Below are 23,291 nucleotides of genomic sequence, written 5' to 3' on the forward strand. Positions count from 1 at the left end.
ATAAATATAAATTATTTGAATCCTAGAGACATGAGTTGCCAGTTTTCGTGTATGAAACTTAGTAACCACGATAACTCCCAATAGACACAATTAATCGGTCCAACTTTTTTTACTTATCTTTGTATTTTTTACCACAAGAACTATTTTGATAATCACTGTCTAAATCCTTTTAGTTTAATTGTAATTAACTAAAAACCTAAAACTGATTTTCCACGAAAAATTTAGCTGTCGTTTTTATTTCTACTATTGTTATTATTTTTTTCATTTTTTCTCCCCACCTACTACTGGCAGCAGCACTAGTGTAATAGTTGGATTATGAATAAAAATTCTTCATAAAAAAAAAATAAAATAAAAGTAATGATTAAAAAAATTTGGCAAATCCAAAAGTGCACGACTCGTAATGCTTATTTATTATGAAATAATAAATAACAATAAAAAAATGGCGGGAAGTGCAAATAAATTTAAAATATATACAATTCTCTTTCATTAAAACTTGTTATGTTTTTTTTTTTTTCATTATATTAGTATTTTTTTTATAATTATAAAAGAACTTATTCAAAATATCTCGATTAATAATAAAAAAAAACATATGTAAATAAAAATAAAAATAAAAAAAAATTGAATTGAAAAAATTCAGGCCTACCAATTAGCAAAAAAAACAGCTGTTTTAGGACGGTAATGCGCAAGCGCCCCTGGTGGAATAAATGTACGTATAATGTATAGATATATCACCATCCACGTTAATTTTACATAGATATATATAGATATAGTTATACAGCGTTTTTTTTTTATTTTATTAATTGTAATTAAACGACACTGAGTTACCTAGTCATTCGCAATAGGGGACCTACAAATCGTTCAAAGAATTTAAAAAAAAAAATTTGATTCAATTACTGGATTTTTTCGCAAGATCATGTATACAGGATCCGTACTTGACGGACAGGAAATTTTTTGAAACTATTTTGATGTTTTTTTCCGTTTTTATTGAACTAAATAAATTTTCGAAAACTATGGAACTAATCTCCATTAAATTATCTTTAAAGTAGTATGCAAAATATCTTAATTCCGTGAACTAACAAGGGTATAATAACTGAAATAGTCGCCGAAGTGAAGCGAAAAAAATTTTTCGATCGTAAAGCACGAGTCGTGCAAAATAAAATGAATGAGTGAGGCCTGCACTTTTGGATTTTCCAACATTTTTTTATTTTTATTATCATTAAAGCTTGAGTGGAAATGTCCCCTATTCTCTTTCTCACATTCAATAAAATGGGTGAGACTTTTTCTGTTGCACTAGTACAATAAATGAGAATTCAAATACATTTTTCCTCGAAGACTTATCAAAATTCTGAAAAAAAACTATACTTTTAATTTTCATTACACTCCGAAAATTTTTTTGAATTAATTCAAGAGTAAGTTTTAAAAACTATTTTTGTTAAAAACTTCATTTGCGAATAAAATTGATCGAAAATCAGTTTCCGTTGTGCTCAAAGAAATAAAACAGGAAATATTTTTTTCATATATATATAATAATTCGGCGTTTCGAATTGATAACTAGAAAATTTGGATAAAATTTAGAAAGAGTTACAGTTTCAAATAATAATCTTATTAAATATAATTATCAGGTCTAAGATCTCGCAGGTTGTTAAGCACAACTCAATCGTCAAAAAATTATAGGTCGAGGAACAAGAAAGTGAATTCAGTCAATGACTATTATTCCACCATAAAATCATTTGGAGGTTCTATTTTATCTGTTTTAGCAAATATTAAATATATTATACTATTTCACTGACACACTGAACCTTATCTATGTGCAATTTCTAGATCAAATACTATTTTTATAATCGTTAAATAAGTCGTATGTAGTCGATTGTCATAAATACATAATTTTAACCCGTAAGTTTTTAAGGTGTACTTTTGACTAAACTTTTAGTAAAAACCTGAAATTCTTATTTGAAACTCTAATTTTTTAGTTTTCCATTCAAAGCGCCGCGTTACTCATGGAGAACTGTAATTTTTCCTCGTTTTTTTTTTCTGTTTCGTGTACCGGGATGTTAGTAATTTTTTGAATATAAAAGAAAATAAAAAATCGGTCTATCGGTTGACCCTGCGGGCCAGTCCCAAAACTTCCCGCTGTTTTCGAGCTCCTTGAGCGCGAAAACATTATTGTGAATACATTTTCGAGCTCGAAAACACTTTTGTAAGCCATTGTTTCCAAAAAAAAACATTTTTTAGCATTTCTTTCTCCCACGATATATATCTCACGAACGAATTAACCGATTTTGATTGTTAAGACGGCAATCGACGCGTTTTATTAAGTTCTAGAGCTGATTAGATTTTGAAATCGAATGATTCAATTTTTTTGTAGATATCCGAAAAAAAACATTTTTCACTATTTTTTTAATCAACGATATCTCGTAAACGAATTGACTGATTAAGACGGTTGAGGTATAAATCGACGTGTCTTATCAAGTTCTGAAGCTGATCAAATTTTGAAATTGATTTATCCAGTCGTTTTTGAGAAATTTCAAAAAAACCAAAAAACAAATTTTTTTTAAATTCTTTCTCTTGGACGAATGAACCGATTTTGATTTTTTTTGGCGGCATTCGACGCGGCTTATGAAGTTTTAGAGCTGATTAGACTTTGGAATCAATCCATCGAGCAAATTAAAAGTTATCCAATAAATAAGACATTTTTGAAAAAAATTTATTTTTGAAATATCTCCGAACGCACTCTACCGATTAAGCTCAAATTTTTACAGCTTCAAGATATTAACAAGCCGCGTCAAATGACACCTCAAAGATCAAAATCGGTTGATCCGTTCAAGAGTTATGAATATTTACATACATGCATACGTACGTACACACATACATACACTCGGACATCATCGTCAGGATAGCTTCCTAGAACCTCAAAACTTCAAAATCTGATAGAAATTCGGTTTTTGCAAATCGGACCGAAACCAATAACTTCCCTTTCAATTTTCTTAGCGGGAAGTTAAAAAAACCAATGACCATTTTCGCGTGGGAAATTTGAATACATTCAGAATTATTTAGAAAATTTAAGCCCATTCTGAGACAGTGCACTTTACGTTTTTTAAAATATTCTAGAACTTGAAACTTTTATATGTATAACAATATTGAAATTGAAATTTTATTAATTAATTTTTAAAAAATTGGAGCAGAATAGCAACAAGGACAGCGCATTTATAATTTCACTGGGGTAAATAATTTTTGAAAAATATTTTACGAATTTTTTATCAATGGAAAATTATACGAAATTCATTAAATAAATTTAACCCCAAAAAATTTAACACTTTGATTTTTTAAATATAATCTTGACATGAAGATTTTGATAAAATTTATTTCATGCTGTAAGATGGACAGCGGGGTTGGTTTATAGGTCCATCAAGGTCGTGTTTATTTAACAAATTTAGTTTGATCAGTAATTGATAAAAATTTTAGATTATTTTATTGCACACCGCGAAAAAAATCCAGAGTGCATGTGGATTTTATTTTAACACGAATTCACTCCTTCACTATAGAGTTCCAGAATTTAAAAAAATCACTCTGCGTCCGGAGTGAATAGGAAGCATTTTTTCAGCAGAGTGATTTCGGAGTGACAAAGATTTTTTGTAACCCGCATTTACTCTGGTCCGAAGTTTTAATATTAAAATAAACTCCCCTCCGGAGTAATTTTCACTCTGAGGGAATTAAAGAAATAAAAAATCATCCAGATTTTATGCACGTTTACTCAGCCAATTTTTTACGGTCCATAGGGAAAGTTACCATGTTAGCATATAAGAATTATTACTATATGATGTAGGATAAATTCTTATGACATACAAAATATTTTTGTGTAATACGAGAATTATTCATGTATTGACATGGAAAAAATTACTATGTAACATAGAAAAAGTTTCTAGTCAATATAGAAAATATTTCTATACTAACATTTGAAAAACTGCTGCAATTTATTCTCCATGTAAAAAAATAATAATAATAATAGTCATAAGAATCATTCATTATGAATATATTTTATAAATATTTAATTATTCTTATTACAAGAGATAATCAATAATTTATGAGTACATAAGTACCGTCAAGATGAGTATCGCTTACATATTATATAGTTCTTATAAATAATGTATAATAGCGACTATGACTATTATATTTTGAATAATAAGTATTGTTATGTATATGATAATTATTTTTATCAATTATTAATTCTAAGTTTTACTGAATTTTTTTTTGTCCTTTTTTTTTAGCATGAAAAAAATGAACTACATAAATTGAGAAACGATAAGTGATATAATGATGAAGTGATCAGTAAATACTATCATTCTAAATAGTAATTCTTTAATTCATAATTAAAACGTAACTAATTATAGAATAAATATTAAAATTTATTGTCTATGCAGGAAAAATTGATATTTGAACTTTAAAAATCGTAACAAACCTTAAAAATTTATGGCACGTATTATAAAATTCGTTGTTTGAAATGTTAAAAAATTCTCTACATTGACACCCACACAGTAAAAAATATTGTGTATTTGTGTCGAAAACGGTTTGTGTTAAACTAACACAAAGTTTGTGTCACTTTTTGTAATATAAAAAATGTGTTATACACTCATTATTAACATATTTTGTGTGTTACTGTGGAATTCTTTGCGCCCTCTTGTGGCGATATTTCAACATAATCTTTGTGTTAAAAAGGGGTTACACAAAGTTTGTGTCGAAATTTCAACACAAATTTTGTGTCAACCGTTTTTAACACACAAACTGTGTTGATTTTACACAATATTTTTTACTGTGCAGGTTCCGGGCTATAATTTAAAAATTTTATTGTTTTCCGTGAGGGCTTGATACCAAAAATATGAAACTTTTCATAGAACTCAAAAAATATAACAATAAATAACATATAAATCAGCTAACAATAAATGTGTTTCGAACAAACATTTATTGTATATTTTTTTAATGAAAAAAAAAAAAAAAAATTTTCGGAAATTGATATATTTCATTTTGTTCCGGTTGCCTGGAGTCTTTTAGATATTTTTTTACCTTTTATTCGTCTGCTCAACACACATGTATAAATATATATGACTAGACATCTTATATAATTTTTTTTTTTTTCTGAAATAAGATATGTCAGTCGAGGGTTGAATTTTTAATTTAGCTCCAAGTTTGTATTTGTTTTAAATTAAAACTTAGTATTGCCCCTTTTATTCTTTATTCTTGTTCCATTGTAGTCTGACTGTTATTCTTGTAATGTTGAATTCAACTGTAACCTGTTGAGTTTTAACTGTCTACTCAAGCCATAAATATACCAGATACGTCGCTGATAGTCTTTGCCTTTTCACTTTACTGTCTCAATCTCGCGCGCAACAAATGCATATTCACAATACACTTTATCTGACTTATCATTTCTTACTAATAATTTGTCAACGTCGTGTTCAAGAAATATTAGGCTTCTATTCATATTATTATATATTACTGTTTCTGTAACTTTCATGCCAGGGTAAATATATAATTTATTATTTTTTAACGAATTAATTTATCCGAAAAAAAAGTACTTTAATTTTTCACGCCACTGCACTATAAAATTATTATAGTTTTTTTAACGTCCCGCTATGAAAGTGGAAAATTAAAAAAAAAAAAAAAAAGAAGGGAAATTGGTTTCGGTCTCGAAAATCGAGTTTTCATCAGATCTTGACGATTTGAGGTCCTAGGAAACTATTCTGACTATTTCCAGATGGATGTCCAGCCGTTTGTGTATGAGTGTATAAACTTTTTTGTCCGACAATATCTTAGGAACAAATCAACCGATTCGAGCGTTCTTGGCGGCAATATAAAGGCCACACTAAGGCTTAGAACTGATTAGATTATGGAGTCGATCGTTCAAGTAGTTTACGAGTTATACGAAAAATAAAAATTAAACTAATTCTTTTTAAAGTTTTTGTTGCATAACTCATAAAATGATCGGCCGATTTGTTTCAAATTTTGATGAAATTCAAGTCTCAACAAGCTCTTTCGATTTCTGCAGAGTACGTGCAAATCAGTCGGTTTTTTCCAAAGATATCGTCAGACAACAATTACTTATTTTTCAGCAAAATGTATGTTTTTTCGGTCCAATCGTTTTTTGACCTCGCAGAACTCAAGAGTTTACCAATAAGCTCTCCAAGCTCGAAAACAGCGGGAAGTTTTAGGATTAGCCCACAGAGTCGACCGTTTTTCCGATTTTTTTAAATTAAAAAAAGTCACCAAAATTTTAGTTATTACTTTATAAAATAATTTTAATAAAAAAAAAAAAATACTTTTTATTGATAAATGACACTCGAAGTCAAAACACAAAGTTTTCAAGAAATGTCAATTTTTTTTTTTAATTTTTTAAATTTGCTCTATAAAAATATTTCAAAATCTCAAATTATGAAATAATTAAACCATGAGTCAACCGATCAATTAATTAAAGAAATTAATTAATTAAAATATTTGTTTAAAAATAATTAAAACTAGTGAATAAATAATAATGATTACGAATAAAAGTAGAGAAAAAAGTATACATTTTAATTAAAAAAATAAATAAAGAAAAAAAATAGTAAACAAAGAAATTTAATGTGACAATAAAATATAACGACGGGTGTTAGTGTAATTAGCGTAGTACGATTTTATCTGGTGGAATTTAGTGGTTCATAATCAGAGGTACCCGTTGACTCGTAACATATCCGGTCGTGGCTTCCGCTTCGTGGGAGCAGGCCATTTCCGTTTCAGCCTGGACTGTGCCCACTCGCAGCTAATTCTACGCAGATCACAGTGTATAACGTGCGTGTATACATTTATTTTAAATGTGTATCCCATATATATATATCTGGATTTGTATTTGTATATACATTACTCGCAATCAGTGTTATATGTACACGATCCTCGCGTCGACAGTCTTGTTCTACAATCCTTGACGTATGTCTCTAAAGTTGTGATAATATACGTAAAAGTATTTTGTAAATTTAATTTAAAAAACAATATATTTAAATATAATAAAATAAATATTGACAATTTAATAAACAAATAAATAAATATGTTGTGTGTTTATATGTACATGTACATGTATGTTGATAAAGTTTTAAGCTTCAAAGCAGATCAGATTGAAGGACATTAGAGATACGCGGTTAAGCATTTCATGTTGGAATATACGACCGGATCGCGAGAATGCTTCTACTGTGAAATACAATCGGTGACGCGACTGACGGTCATTGCGTGCGCGTAAATCGATCGAATAGGTGTGTCCTAGTTTCAGTGATATACGAGAAGTACCCAAGGAGGAATACGCTCGTCCGTGACACAAAGCCACACAGTGCACCAGGCTATCGATGTGCCCTGCCACCGAAGCTGATGCCGTTACTACTCCTGCTTTTACTGCTCCTGCTTCTACTACTGCTTTTACTGCTATTGTGTATTCCCATATATACATACATATATTATTTTCTTTTTTTTTTTTTTCTTTTTTCATCTTAAATTGCTTTATATATTTATCATATTCTATGAACAAGGTGCATTCGAAATTTATTAACAACTTATTAAATCCTATATCATTTTTTTTTTTTTTTTTTTCATATAGTGATATTTAGTACAGTGAGATATTAATAAAAATATATCATTTGCGTTGAGATGGAGAGAAAAGTTAAAATGAATAATCGAGGACGTTATTATGGAACTTATTGTATTTATGATGTTGCCAATTCGTACATCACTGCGTTGCATACAAAAATTTCACAGGCAATTGCATTGTCACGGTTTAACTCCGCTGGTTATTATCAAAATCCTCGTGAGTAAATTTACAATGACTAAATAATGAATTTTATATTTGTTTATTTGTTGTAAATAAATGTTTTTAAAATAAACTTTTTTTTTTTAATTTTATGTAAATAATATTTAATCGAAAACCGATTTTTTATAAGAATTTCATGTAATTGAAATATGATAAAATAGATGTCCTGCATGTAATTTTAAAAATTCAAAATTTTTGACAGTTTGCAAAGCGAGATATTGATAACTAAAGTGCACATAGTTAACATAGAAAAGCTCAGACTAACCTAAAAACAAGTCATGTTTTTTCACATATACTTCAAATTATTTTGCTTAAGAATATTTCTAAAAACTGATAGATTGCAGAAAAATAATAAAATTATAAATTTAAAAATGTATACAAATTATCATACTACCGATTAGTAAAAAATGTTTTAAATATTCAAAGAAATCTGTCTCACAATTTTAAAACGAGAAAAAAATGAGTAAGCAATATTAAGTGCAAGAGGAAACAATGGCGAGTGAGAGAGTAAACAATAGCACACACTATAGGTCGCGAGTGAACTTAATCGCAAAAAAAATATTTAGACGACAAATAATTTTTTCGTAAAAAACAACTAAATTTGCGCTGTAAAAAATCGGGAGTGAATACGGATTTTATTTAAATCCCGATTCACTCCGTCAATTAGAGTTGGAGTTTAAAAAAAGTCACTCCACATCCAAAGCGAAGCCGGGTCGAAATATCTAGTCTCAATCTAGCCTCATCAAACCCAAGTAAGTCTCAATTCAGCCTCACTGAGTACAAAAAGTATTTTGAGCCTTAAATGATGTTCAAAAAGCCTCAATGAGCCTCAAACGATGCTCAAAGATCCTCAATAAGCCTTGATGAGCCTCAAATGAACCTAAGTCTCGACTATGTAATTTCAATTCGATTAATATTATTTGAGACTCTTTGAGCATATCATTTTAGGCTCAAAATGCTTTTTTAGCTCAGTGAGGCATGATTGAGGCTTACTTGGGTTCGATGAGAACTGATTGAGGCTAGATATTTTGGCCCGGGAATAGGGAGTTTTTTTTTTCAGCTGACTGATTTCCGCAAGTTACGCAGCTTTTACCTCAATCCGCATCCACTTCGATTCGAAGTTTTAATGTTAAAATAAATTACCCCCCCCCCCCCAATATGAGTGAATTTTACTCCGATATGGTCCAAATTCACTCCGAATTAACTCCAAATTTAATTCGCGTTCACTCCGAAATTTTTTTCGCAATGTACTTTTAAAGAATCCAACTTACCCTAACTGGTATATAAAGCTTACACAGATTATTTGTAATTATTGTTCATAAATAAATTTATATAAGAGTTTTTTCGTATTAAAATTATTACTTCTAAATATTTTAATTTTTCTTTGTAAAAGTAAAATTTTCAAAGAATTCATTAAATTTCTGTCTGCATTGATGTTAACTTTACGAAACGGTTTAAATAATTTAAAATATTTTAGAGGTATTTTGTTGTGTACATGTTTATTTTAATTAAAACGCATTTGATTGTAGAATTATTTAAATTTTCTTTTTACATTGTTATGATAAACAATATAAATTTTCATTGGCTAAATCAAATAAACTGAGAATACCGAATTAAATTCGTTATTGAGCATTACTAAGTGTAACAATGATGGACGAAACTATCAAAATATAATCCAAAACACTGGTATTAAATTGTCAAATTATGATCGATAGAGCCAACTTGCATAATAACATTATTTTAATGACTTCAATAAATTATTCAAATTTGTCAATTTTAAAAAATAAAATGATTTATTAAATTTGAATATTGATTATGAATTCTGAAAAACTTCTCTACTTATTATTATAACTTTGTGACAGAATATAAACAGTAATTAAGTCTTTAGTTTATTAATTCAATTTAATAGAAGAAAAACTTAATTTTTTTACAGACATTTTTAATCTTAATTTATATTAAACAAAAAAAAATATAATTAATGTTATCATGGATATAGTATTCTATAATTTCTTTATCTTAATTATTTTTTTAATTAAAAAAAAAAAGAAGTAATAATATTCCTAACTAACAATACGTCTCAATTATTAAGTAATTTAGAAATACTGTTTAATCAAAAATATTATATCTTAACTAGCATTTAATGAGTTGTATATAATGTAGTTGAGTATTAATTCTAAAAATATTTTGTCTTTTAAACTAGGGAAGCAGGTCTACTTGTTAATGTGGTTGTATGTGAAAATATATAAGATGGAAAATGGGATAGCGTGTTTGTTTTGATTTATAAGAATTTATCACGAAGCCCTTTTTCAGTGGGGGGATGAAACAGAGAAACAGAGTAACAAAGAGAAAAACAGAGAGAGAGAGAGAGAGGAATTGAATTCGTCTAGTATATATTGTATCCGGAGTTAATGCGACCTGTAATACAACTGTGTGTATATGTGTGTGTGTGTGTGTGTGTGTGTGTGCTTGTGTGTGTATGTGATCGGAGCCCTCTGCTCTGCTAAATTGAGTCTCGACCCTCGCGTGAATAATAGTCGCCTTCATGTTATGTGGACGCCCGATAGTTGATTCGCCGCCATTTCCCACGAGTTGCTTGAACAATCGGTCGATCGTTGGTCATGATCAGTTGTTCATCATCAATCAATTTGTCCTAGTGACAACGACCCCTCGGAAGTGGAATAAAATTGTCATAGACATGCCTGTCATAATAAATTCATTGCTAGAATAAAATTAGTAGTTGAATAGCTTTTTTTTTTTCTTATTCATAAATGTCTGTATGTATAAATGTATAGTGGTAAGTATTAGTAGTAGGTGGACACGAATGGCAGTAGTTGGAAGTTTTACAATGAGTTAACTTTTGTAATCAATCATGAGACTTTTTATCTTAATCAAAAGTACAACCATTTATGAATACTCAGAACGATTCGAGGGAAAGCTATAATTACACAAACAATGGCTCGTTAAATTGAGTCGATGATGGAGCAAAATAATAGCTTAGATTAAATTTAACTTTGTTGTTACTCAATATATTTCGTGAGCAATCGTTTGACGACAACAAAATTATTATTTTATTTTATTACAATTAAATAATATTTTAATTGAATTGAAAAAAGAAAAAAAAAATCATTCACTTCTAATGATATTTATTTTAATTACTTTTGATACTTAATTTATTTGTCGTGAAATCAATAAATTAAGTGACAGAAATTAAATTTTATTTATTTTTTGTAAAAAAAAAGTATTTAGATCGTTAAATAAAATACGCGGTAATTAATGACTTGAGACATTTGTCGAGTCCATTATAACCCATCATGACCCATGAGACATTTTTTTATATAACTTTTTAACTTATTGCAGGGATGCAATTAGTATGACTTTTTTATGGTAATTTATTATTATTTTTGGGTCACAAAAAATATAATCATAATGATGATAATAAATTAAGCTGGAATCTAAAGTTAGTGAGAGTATTTTTATTGTAAAAAAAAAAAAAAAGGAAGTAGTGGAATAAAAGTAGTTTCTCATATTAAATGATTTGTGAAAATTATAGATTTGGGCCATCAATTTAATCCGTTGATTTATGAAAATTTAACGCGATTGGATGCGTATATAAATTTCATATGTGGAAATGCAGTAGATAATTCAAATAAGACTAATTCTTTAGTGAGTAAACCGAGAGCAAATCCATAAATTGATAAAATAAGAGCAAAATTGTTAGATTGAAGAAAGTTGGAAAGCAAGAAAGGATAATAGATAGGAAGTTACCTACGGATGGTCTACAGCATACCAAATGAGAAATGAGGAGAGCTACCGTCTCATATTCTACACTCAGTGTTTCAACTCGACCTTTAATATTCTTTTTGTGTGGCCTTACACAGTACAATGTCTATCCTATGTAGCTATTACTCTTGTATACCCATCACATATCTTTTTTATGTTATTTTTTTTTTATTTTTTTACAATCTCACTTTTAGGATAAATTAAAAACTATCAAAATAAAAAGCTCACTCAGATTTAATTTCTTCTTTGTTTTACTTCTGTCGGAGTTGTTTTTTTAACTGAATGTGTTTCTTGCATAATATTTAAATAAATATATAGTTACATATATTTGAATAATAAATAATAATTTACTTTGTTTTATTTTTTATGAAAATGAAGTCCAAAAATTTTTTATTTTAAATATAAATTAGATTTTTTTTTTATTCAAATTTAAATTTATAGTTTCCAGTGGTCGTATCATAATAATTCAAACAATGAATTGTTTTTTATCTATACAACGAAAAAAAAACTTAAAATATAATTTATCCCAAAAATTGGAAGGATTTCAACTCGAATTCAAATTATTGTATTAAAATAAAATAAAAACGAGTTTTGAAGCTTCAAATTTCTACTTTCTGATTTTCTTAAGTTAAATGTCAAAATTTATACCATGAAACATCAGGCTGAGATGAAATAATTTCTAATAGTAACTTTTTTTTGGACTTGAACAAACAAGCTTTTAAAAAAAACTTCTTTTTATAGGAGTTACGATAATTTTTAACAAACGTATTTTTTCTCTCACAGGTAAAAATATTTGGCCAAAATCATACACTGTAAAAAATTGTTTGGACCCGGTGTATTGTAAATGACTCGGTGTAAGAATTTCGGTGTGAAAATTACCCCAAATATCGTGTTAAATTTAGGCAGTGTGAATTAAAAATTTTTACACCGTCAAGCGTGTAAATGTGTAATTTATGATAATTTTGCGTTAAGGAAAAATAATCATAAAAATGTTTAAATGTTAAAAATACTATTTAATAACTACATAATATTAATGAAGTTATTGATTAAGTAGTTAAAGATGTTCAATGATCATTTGTTGCTCGTTAATCAAAATCAACGAGTAACACGGAATGGTGTAAAAAAGTAGATTACACCATGTTAAAATTACATGGATGCAAAATTTACTGCACGGCCGTGTAAAGTTCTCCGGGTCCATTTTTACATCGAAATTTTTTGCAATGTAGAATTTTTATTCGAGGCCTAAAGTTGGTCGATAAATTTAGTCAGCCTATTTTCGGTGAAATTTCACTCATTTTTCGGCCTTGTGTTCACTACCTTGGCCTATTGTCGTCCACTTTTCGGCCGAGAAAAAACTTTATTACTTTTTTCACTTGAAACTTTTTACCCGGGAATTGATTTGAATTGACCAGCAAAAAAAGATCAACGGTCATTTTTAAATTTAATGTCAATTTCCGCGTTAACTTAATATCGACCAGAAATTTATTTTATAAAAAATTGACTGAATTATTTTTCAGGTCGAATGACGAAAAATTTTCAGTCAGGTCAGTCAATTTTTCGCGGTCTGAACAAATATAAAAATACCAGTCATTTCGCATCAATAATTCAAGTCCAAAAAAAAATTTCTTCTGAATCAATCAAAGTCAACTAATATAATATTAATCAATGATAATGATCATAATATTTCAATAAACAGTTTACAATATTGACTATTAAAATCCATATACAAATTTTGTTGAATAATTATATATTAATAATAAATGAATACATTTATCAACTTGTTTATAATAATGAAAAACATCTGTTAGTATTTTGCATTAACTAAATTAATAATAAATAATTTTTATATTCAATATGACAAATAGTCTATTTAATATTTATGATACAACTAATTATTAATTCTGTAATTAAATTATTTGTGACTGTGGACACTCATTAATTTATTCATTACAATTGACAATATTTGTTCCTTTGTCACAACCTCATAATAATATTAATATACGTTCATGTATATTTAATAACAATATATATACAGAAAATAAGGTATTATATATAAATATTAATTAAACAAAATAATTTATTCAAAATAAACTTTTTGTACTGTGTACTGGGTGCACTACCTGCAATATTCCATTAAATTAAAATTATCGATTTAGTTGTGCATTTAGTTATAGTACAAAAGTGTCTCATTGTTTTCTCATTGTCTTCTTCTCATCTCGATTATTATACGAACAATTGTAGACAGCGAAACAAAAATAAAAAAAAAAATAAAAAAAGTAAAGTAAATGCTAGAGAATGAAATGAAAGACTGGCTCTACTTTTACTAGTACTTTGGATTCTGGTTATACTTCTGCTTGTGCTTGTACTTCTATTTCTACTTATTCTTATTCTCATTTCTACAAGATAAAATCCATAGTACCCAGTACAAAAGCAGTAAGAGCTACGACAAAATATGACTCTAGAATGGAGTTGGGTGTGCAACGTGCAAAGCTTGGCGATTGGCCCGGACTTTACGCATTAGCGTCAAATACTTGCCGCGCAAGCAACTCATATAACCTACTACCTACTACATACTACACTAGTACACTAATACACTCACTCTCTTTACCACTTTCCGCTCTTAGTGACCTACATTTTACTAATTTTCAGCTAATTAATAATTTAGCGGTGCACTGTAGGTTATGCATGAGATAATTTTGATTCTATTTCATTCCACTAACTCTACGCACTATTTATATATATATATATTTATATATATATATTATTGCATTATAATTAAATATACTACCTAGACCATTAATAATTTTATCGCTACAACTAATAATTAATATAATGTTTGCATAAACAAATATTTTTAATTGTTTGTGAATATAATGATTTAGCAGTTTTGAATCAATAAATTACAATCATATCTAATACGTATTTATATAGAGAAGAGGGAAAAATGCGAAAATTATTATTTCTCAAAATGGTATTTGTTTGTCATAAATGGTAATTATTTATAAATAATTTGAGGTTTCTAAAAGCTTATTCATTCAAAAACTTTTTTTAATAAATAAAAGAAAAAAAAATTCTATGGGAAATAAAGTCGCTATTGGCCTTTGTTGGGTAAGATGGTTGTTTAGCCTGCTGTTATTGCTGTGGTTGTTGCTATTATTAAGAATGCCTCTGTACCATTAAAACTTCCCTTGGTTCTTGTACCCCTGGTGATGTTGGATATTGGTAATTTGTCCTAATTGCTGTTGTTGCTGTTGATTGAACATAACTTTAATTTGAATTATATTTTTCTGCTATTGCTGATGTTGATACTACTAAGTATGCTGTCATGGAAGTTGTTGCTGCTGCTGTCGTTGCGTAAAAGTTAATATACCAACACAACCGATGGCTCTACTTCTAGCAACATCAACATACTGATAATTTTCGGCTTGTCCTCAATCTATAGAGAAGACCGGGCATGGTTGTCTCGCGGGTTGGTTGTCAGTGGTCATAACAGAAAACTAATTGAACGAAATATGAACATTGATCGGCATAGAAAGGGAGGTGATGCCTTCGCGATTTTTCGACGCCGAACCCCACAAATGACCGCTGTGACAACCAAATCAGGAGACAACCATATCCAGTCTCCCCTAAATGGTTTCATTAAATTGGGATTACTATTAGCTATATGCGATATCAGTTTTTGTTAATCTGGAGTACTTGGACTTCTTAATGCTTGCAAAAGCTGTTGTAATGCTCGTCTTTGTATTGGTGTTGTGCCACTTTAATCTTGAGGATCTACCTGACTAACTGGTCCTGCAACAACATTAGCTTGTGGCGACACTTAATCATCAATTTCCATTGCTGATCGACTCAGATGCTGTTGCGGTGATGATAAATTTGTCGGACTGGAATAAGGTTTCATAGCAATATCAGCAGCCGTTTCAGCATTAGACGTTTGCGGCCCACTTTGTATCCCACTTATTGGACCAGTTGGAGTTTTTATATTTATCTCAGCCATACGTTTTAATATTTGATTTTGTTGTAATCTCTGCTGAAATTGTTGTTGTTTCAACGTATGATTAATACTTGAACTCGATAGCACAAGACCAATTCGCATACCACTTACTGGAATACTTGGTCTTATCATTCTCATCGCAGCTATACGTAGCCTTAATAATTGGGATTGTTATAGTATCTGCTGAAATTGTAGTTGTTTCAATTTATGTTTAACATTGGAACAAACTGGCACAAGACCTTTCATCTCATGACAATTTTTTGCATGATAGCTACACAATGCGATAAGTTGTTTACAAATAGGACAACCACCATTTGTTTTCTGTTAACAATCTTTTGTATTTACTATCCTTTTCATCTTTTGACAGGAATGAATCTAGCAAGCGTCTCTGTAATAAGACGCGTGAAACAAAAAGTTTGTATGCACCTTTCAATAGACAATTTTCTTTGTTCTTGAGAATTTGCTTGTTTAATGCCTGCAGGTGGTGAACCATCATTGACATCTGAACTAAGTTTTTTCATATTAAGAGGATTACAATTTTTTAAATGAATTAAACAACAATAAAACAAAAAATATTTGGAAAATCCAAAAAGTGCACGTCTCAAATGCTCATACAAATTATTCTATACTTGATATTTTTGTAAATTTTAAATTAATGTTACATGGACAACACTCAAAAAATCGAAAAAAAATGATATTATAAAAAACTAACCTTCAAATAAAATAACTAAAAATGAGAGCTATGCCGTTTCGACCTGTAGAGTTTTCCACAGTTTTTCATGAACTGTGATTATGTCTTTTGTTGGATGCAAATCCGACAGTTCCGTAAATTTACTTTAGATACTCTAATAGTTCTTTTTTTCTGAGCCAGTTATCGTTGCTCGCAAATGTATATTGGAAATCAACCAATGAAAACATTTGATTAGCAAATAAGGTATTTCGAAAAACTACGAAGATTTTTAGTGATTATAAATAAATATACGTACACAGAAAAAACAGATATCTTGAGTCAAGAAAATATTTTTGAAGACACACGTTTTCGGGAACCAAGTCAAGATTTTCTTGAGCCAAGAGAATTCGTCTTGGTTGGAGAAGATTTCTACTTTATCTGAGAAAATTTAGGTCTCCAAAAAAATTTTCTTGAATCAAAATATTTACCTTCAGTCGAGAATTTTTTTTTTGTGTGTATAATTAAAATGTTTGAAATGAAGTACTTCCACGGATACGTTTCAGAAACGAGTTCTTTGAGCCGTGGAAGCATTCCATGTCCAATTCAAAATTTATCCAGAACGACACAACTTAACCTAAAAATTTATTATTGACAGCTAGTTGTTGTTGTTGTTAGTGTTGATGTAGGGACGTTAGGAGTGTATAAGAGTAAAGTGTATAGAGAGAAACAAAAATTTATGGATAGATAGTATACGTATACGTCCTATAGGACAGAGCGAAATGTATACGAATGTAAAAGCAAAAAAATAAGATAGAAAGATCTACGGATGATAAATTTTAAGATAAATCTCTGAAAATTAATCGATTTTTACTAATCTCCTTCTAATGGGAAAAGAGTTGATTTTGATATTTATTACAGTTCATCCTGAGGATGAATGACGACTTTTACAGAGGAATTAGGTTGATCGATTGCTTGTGACGGCTTAAATCGCGGCGACTCATAGACTAACATTCTAAAGGACGTCACTATGAAAATTAATTTAATTGTGATTTTTTTCAAATTATAAACACGTACATCAATTGAAAATACCCCTCATCAAATGCATCCGACTTTCAAGTACACGGAGAAATTATTCTTGTTTGAAATGCTATAATATTATAGTAAAGCCGAACCATGTTGGCCACCTAAAGGAAATTGAACCAAACACATGGAAAAATTACTATGGTCATAGTAAAATTGACGACAATTATATCACAAATTACTGTGATCATTGTAAATTTTACTATGGCCATAGTAATTTTTCCATGTGTTTAGTTCAATTTCCTTTAGGTGGCCAACATGGTTCGACTTTATTATGACACCATAACATTTCAAACGAGAATAATTTCTCCGTGTATACAAAAACTTCTATCAACTACCAAATCAAAACACATCCTTTAAGTTATTCAAATTATTTTATATGGCTATTTTGCGAAACGGCGGCTATGCGTCAGCAAGAATTTGCTTGTTTCTTTTACTTGTTTATTTCTCTAACAAAAATTTACTGAGTTGCAACTTATTTTTTAAATACAAAAAAAAAGTAAAAGATTCAAGAAATTGAAATTCAAAAAAGTGCATCAATTCTTCAGAATTTCTACTTCACTCGAATTTATCCCAAATATACTGACATATATATACATATATACATATATATATATATATATATATATATATATATATATATATATATATATATATATTTGTTCGTTTATTTATTTTTGTTTCTACAGTCACGATTGTTCGGTAGATTTGTTCATGCTGTTCGTGTCCACATCTCGATTGTACTGGAATTCGAGTTTGAGAACAAAAAAAAAAATAGCAGGGTCGTAGCTACGTGTCGAAGAATTTAAATGTCCTTTTATACTACGCGTTACAGCAATAAAAGAAGGGAGTGAGGTCGATCACATTTACATGGACATTCTCATGTACACATATATAAATACGTATAAATATAGATGTATGTATGTATATATATATTTATGCAACGAATAGGTTAAATTTGCTCTCTAGTACAAAGTACACAGTGATATTTCTTGCAAGTACACAAGAGCCATTTATATTTTTCAAAGTGTGTTAATTTATGGTACTTAAAAGTTTAAAGTTTTAAAACTAAAAAAAAAATAAAATCGGATTCGCATTTATTGTTAAGCTCATTAAATAGTTTTACTGCAGTGAATGTAAATAAAGTGTAGGTGTAGGTGTATAGGTAAATATAATACGACGGATGAAAGCTCAAGTAATAAAGTAAATAAAAATTTAAAATTGCGATTCGGTAATTAAGAGGACTTATTTAAATGAAAATTTATTAGTTGCTAGAATAAATCGATAATATTATAGCTTCGGAGATTGCAGAGTAGAGCGAGAGTGAGGGGGAGAGTTATATTCAAGTTTACCCTCATGTAGTATACACACTCTCTCACTATGAAGGTAAATACGGGTAGTAGGTATACACGGGATTATGTATTACGTATATGTTATGTTTACCGTTCACTTGTCTGTCCGAAATCCTATGTTTATTTGCGGTTGAACACTCATCCATTCCGCTGGATTTGTTATGTAGTTAACCCTTAGTTCAAGAACGTTGTTACATATTTACTGTTAGGCTTATTTTGGAAGTCTTATATAACTTATAATAATAATTATTTCCATTTATCACCGCTTATAAATATTTATCATTGTCAAAATCCTCTATTACTTTTATAATAATTCATCATAAATTAATTTTACTATGTATTTTTAAACACTTGCCTCTAGAACTTGAGCTAATAATAGTGAAGGACGTCCCGAGTCGAAATTTAGAGCCTATATAGGCCCCTCTAGCCCTAAATAGATCCGATTTAGAGCCCTGTAGTCCTGTAGCTCCAACTTTGAACCCAGAAGTCCTAACATTCACTGAGAGGTCCGATTTTGAGCCTTCAAGTCCGACAATATTAGTCCCGTAATAAATTTCGATTCATTATAATTAAATAATTTATGGTGATAAGAGAAATTAAAAATTGATTGTAAGCATTATTTTATTGACATGCAACAGAATTTATTAATAACAATAGTCAGATAAGCAGGTGGATAATTAAATTGTAAACCTTTTTAATAAGGAAAATTTTAGTTTAATTTATTTACCATATAAAAATAAATTTGCATTTATTAACAAAATTTTAATCACTCCGCATACATATTATAATTACTTACGTTCCTTACTGTTTATAGGAACTGCTATTAAATGTTGATTATCAATTTTTATATAAAAGCATGGTGTAATAAGTTTTATTGTTCTATATACTTAACGTTATTTTTTCAAATTCTAAATTTTGACTGATAATTTTCTTCAGAGATATATAGATTTTTACATCATGTCACTGTAGATTTAATTCGCATTTATGATGATTAGAGAACTTTCAATTGAAATTTCAAAATATATATGACTATAGTTTAATTGTTAATAATAATAATTTTAGAATGAAAATTGCATCACATAAAGAAAAATAATATTATTTTAATTATAATGAGTACTAATAATAATCCATTTCTTTAATTGAAGTTATAATTTTTTGTAATTTATTATAAAAAATTTAACTATTAACAGCATTTGCTGTATATTTTGATAATTTTAATTGAAATTATTTTAAGCATTGTAAGTGCAAATAAAATCCAGAGTAAGATAGATTATTATTAATCACAATATTAATAATACTAATGATATTAATAATATGAGTATTATTATTAATATTATAATTATGAATATTATTATTATTATTATTACAATAAATTAGAGCTTACAGGCCCTAAATCGGACCTAATTTTAATTTTCATCAGGTCCTAGATTGAGCCCGCAAGTGCTGAAAACGGAAATTTGTAGCACCTCAGGGACCAAAATCGGACCTAATTTAACATAGAAACAGGCTCTATTTAGAGCCTCCAAGTCCGAAATAGGTCCGACTTTAAAAGGCTCTAAATGGACTCTGAATTTCGACTCGGGACCCTGACAAAATGGGGATATAATGGAATTCGTAAACTCTTTTCATTCTGATTACGATAAATTTTTTTAGATTTGACTTATATTAGATGAAAATTTTTCCATTGTCATAAAATTTTTTTTATTTCCGGGAAAAAAAAAAACAACTAAATAATAGTGTATTATATACCTAGGTAGGAAAGTAGGACATTCTGACCCACATGTGTAATAGCCAACCCGAGCCAAAAGCTTCCTCTGTGGCGCGCATACATTTTTTCACCAGATCTGCACCTGAAAGTTGGAATTTTCGCCTCTGTTTGCGGGAAGAATAGTGCACTGATAAATGTATTTGTTTGAAACAGTTTTTCAGCCTTGTTTGACTGAAATAAGTATTTGTTCGTTTCAAATATAGATTTATTAATAGTTAATAAATCTCATATTTGAGTGAACATCGCTGCAATATTTAACTACAGCGCCACTTTCTGTTTATAATACCTTTCAGTACACTGTCTAGTGTAAGCCGTCCATTCGTCCATTACGTGTAACAAATTCAAAATATAATCAACTAAATGTTGTTTTATGAATAACAAAAATGTTGACTATTTTTCAAATTAATTACTGTGTGTATCATTTTCTTTAAAAATATTGAATTAAATAGTACTATTAATTATTTGTCATAACCCTGTTTAGAAAATCGCATAGAATTTAATAAATTCTCATAAATTCCCATAGAGATTTTATAAGAATGAATGAATTCTATGAGAAGTGCTATAGTTAAGTATAGGGTCTTATACATACAGCTATAAGAATTGATCGGATTTTTTAAGCAGGGAACCCTACTTAATTAACTTCATGTGTCATTTCCTTCTATTCAAAGAAGTCATTTATTAACCATTAAGAAATATTTATTTGGATTAAATAAATATCATTTAAAAAATCATTTGTTAACTATTAATAAATATTTATTATGTAACTGAAGTTCCGAACGTTCATTGAACGAAATTATCTAGATAATTGAAGAAAATAATCTAAGGCCAGGAACACTCAAACTAGATTAAAATTGGTACTGAGTAAAGTCTGAACGCGTCAAATAGTCAATCAACCCCTTCACCTATCCTTACAGAGGAGAAGTTCATAACACTACAATTGGTCCATTGAACCGCTTCCGAAAATTCTAAAAAAATTCGTAAAATATCCTCTCTATACGAAGAGTAATTCCACCCAGTTTTGGTTCGGCGGAAACAACTCCTTCACCTACCCTTACAGAAGAGAAGTTCATAACACTACAGAAGGTCCATTATACCCCCTCCAAAAATTCTGAAAAATTTTTTAAAATATCCGCTCTATATGTAGAGTATTTCCAACCAGTTTTTGTTCGGCGAAATCAACCCCCTCACCTACCTACTATATACTTCTCTAGCCTGGGGATAGGTGAGGGGGTTGATTCCGCCGAACAAAAACTGTGTAAAAATACTCTACATATAGAGAGGATATTTTAAGAATTTTTTTAGAATTTTTTGAGGGGGTATAATGTACCTTTCTGTAGCGTTATAAACTTTTCCTCTGTAAGGGTAGGTGAGAGGGTTGATTCCGCTGACCGAAAACTGGGTGAAAATACTCTGCATATAGAGAGGATATTTTGAGAATTTTTTCAGAATTATTGAAGGGGGTATAATGGACCGTCTGTACTACACGGAAAGAAAATTATGGCAGCGGTTCCCATAATTATGTGAAATTTTTTCCTATACCATCATAGGAATTACGACCATAAATTATGGGAGCGGTTCCTATAATTATAGGAATGTTTCCCATAATTATAGGAATAGTTCCTATAATTATGGGAATGATACCCATAACACTATAGGAATGGTTCCTATAATTATAGGAATGGTTCCTATAATTTATAGGAATACTTTCTATAATATTATGGGAATCATTCCTATAATTTATGGGAATGGTTCCTATAATTTATAGGAACCATTCCCATAAATTATAGGAACCATTCCCATAATATTATGGGAATGGTTCCTATAATAGTATGGGAACTATTCCCATAATATTATGGGAATGATTCCCATAATGCAATTGGAATGGTTCCTATACCATTATGGGAATCATTCCCATAATATTATGGGAATAGTTCCCATACTATTATAGGAACCATTCCCATAATATTATGGGAATGGTTCCCATATTATCATGAAAAAATTAATTTAGAGAAGTGTGGTAATCACTTCTACAATACACAGAAATATTATTAAACATAAAAACAAAAATTCAAACATTGAAAAAAAAAATCGTATTTGGCAAAAAAACATAAAAAGTTTTAACAAGAATTTTTTGTCAGCACAAAACATTCAAGAAAATTCAAATTTTGGGAAATTTCTACACTATTGTGCAAAAAAAAAATTTTATGATATTATAGGAATGGTTCCCATAACATTATGGGAATAGTTCCCATAATATTATAGAAATAGTTCCTATACCAATATAGGAACCATTCCCATAATAGTATGGGAATGATTACCATACCATTATGGGAATGGTTCCCATAATGATATGGGAATGGTTTCCATAATATTATGGGAACCATTCCCATGATGGTATGGGAACCATTCCCATATCATTATGGGAACCATTCCCATAATGGTATGGGAACTATTCTCATACTATTATGGGGATGGTTCCCATAATATATGGGAACCATTCCTATAGTAGTATAGGTACTATTCCCATACCATTATGGGAACCATTCCCATAATGCATAGGAAAACTTCCCATAATTTTCTTTCCGTGTAATATATACTTAACGTAACGTGAGGGTAGGTCAGGGGGTTGATTCCACCGAACGAAAACTGGGTGGAAATGCTCTACATATAGAGAGGATATTTTAAGAATTTTTTCAGAATTTTCGGAGGGGGTATAATAGACTGTCTGTAGCGTTATAAACTTTTCCTCTGTAAGGATAGGTGAGGGGGTGGATCAACTATCTGACTCGTTCAGACTCTACTGTGTACCAATTTTAATCTAGTTTGAG

General features: G+C 29.4%; 1 protein-coding gene and 1 long non-coding RNA gene across 6 annotated transcripts in view; one reads left to right on the forward strand and one right to left on the reverse strand.

The window, feature by feature from the left end:
• The window catches only part of LOC130678028 (nucleolysin TIAR), a 206,770-nt gene that overhangs the window by 133,971 nt on the left and 49,508 nt on the right, over positions 1-23,291 (forward strand). Inside the window, exons 1-2 of one of the 5 annotated variants that reach the window (XM_057485009.1) lie at positions 6,923-7,444; positions 7,610-7,816. The exons of 3 other annotated variants lie outside the window; for them this stretch is intronic. In XM_057485009.1, the coding sequence (XP_057340992.1) occupies positions 7,660-7,816 (157 nt within the window). In that variant the 5' untranslated portion in view covers positions 6,923-7,444; positions 7,610-7,659. Of the gene's footprint in view, positions 1-6,922; positions 7,445-7,609; positions 7,817-23,291 lie in introns of those variants that run through there. One more of the 5 variants, XM_057485010.1, reaches the window with a different exon arrangement.
• The window catches only part of LOC130678040 (uncharacterized), a 181,556-nt gene that overhangs the window by 101,643 nt on the left and 56,622 nt on the right, over positions 1-23,291 (reverse strand). The gene's annotated exons all lie outside the window — the stretch shown is intronic.

Source organism: Microplitis mediator, chromosome 11 (assembly GCF_029852145.1).
Source record: "Microplitis mediator isolate UGA2020A chromosome 11, iyMicMedi2.1, whole genome shotgun sequence".
NCBI lineage: Eukaryota > Metazoa > Arthropoda > Insecta > Hymenoptera > Braconidae > Microplitis > Microplitis mediator.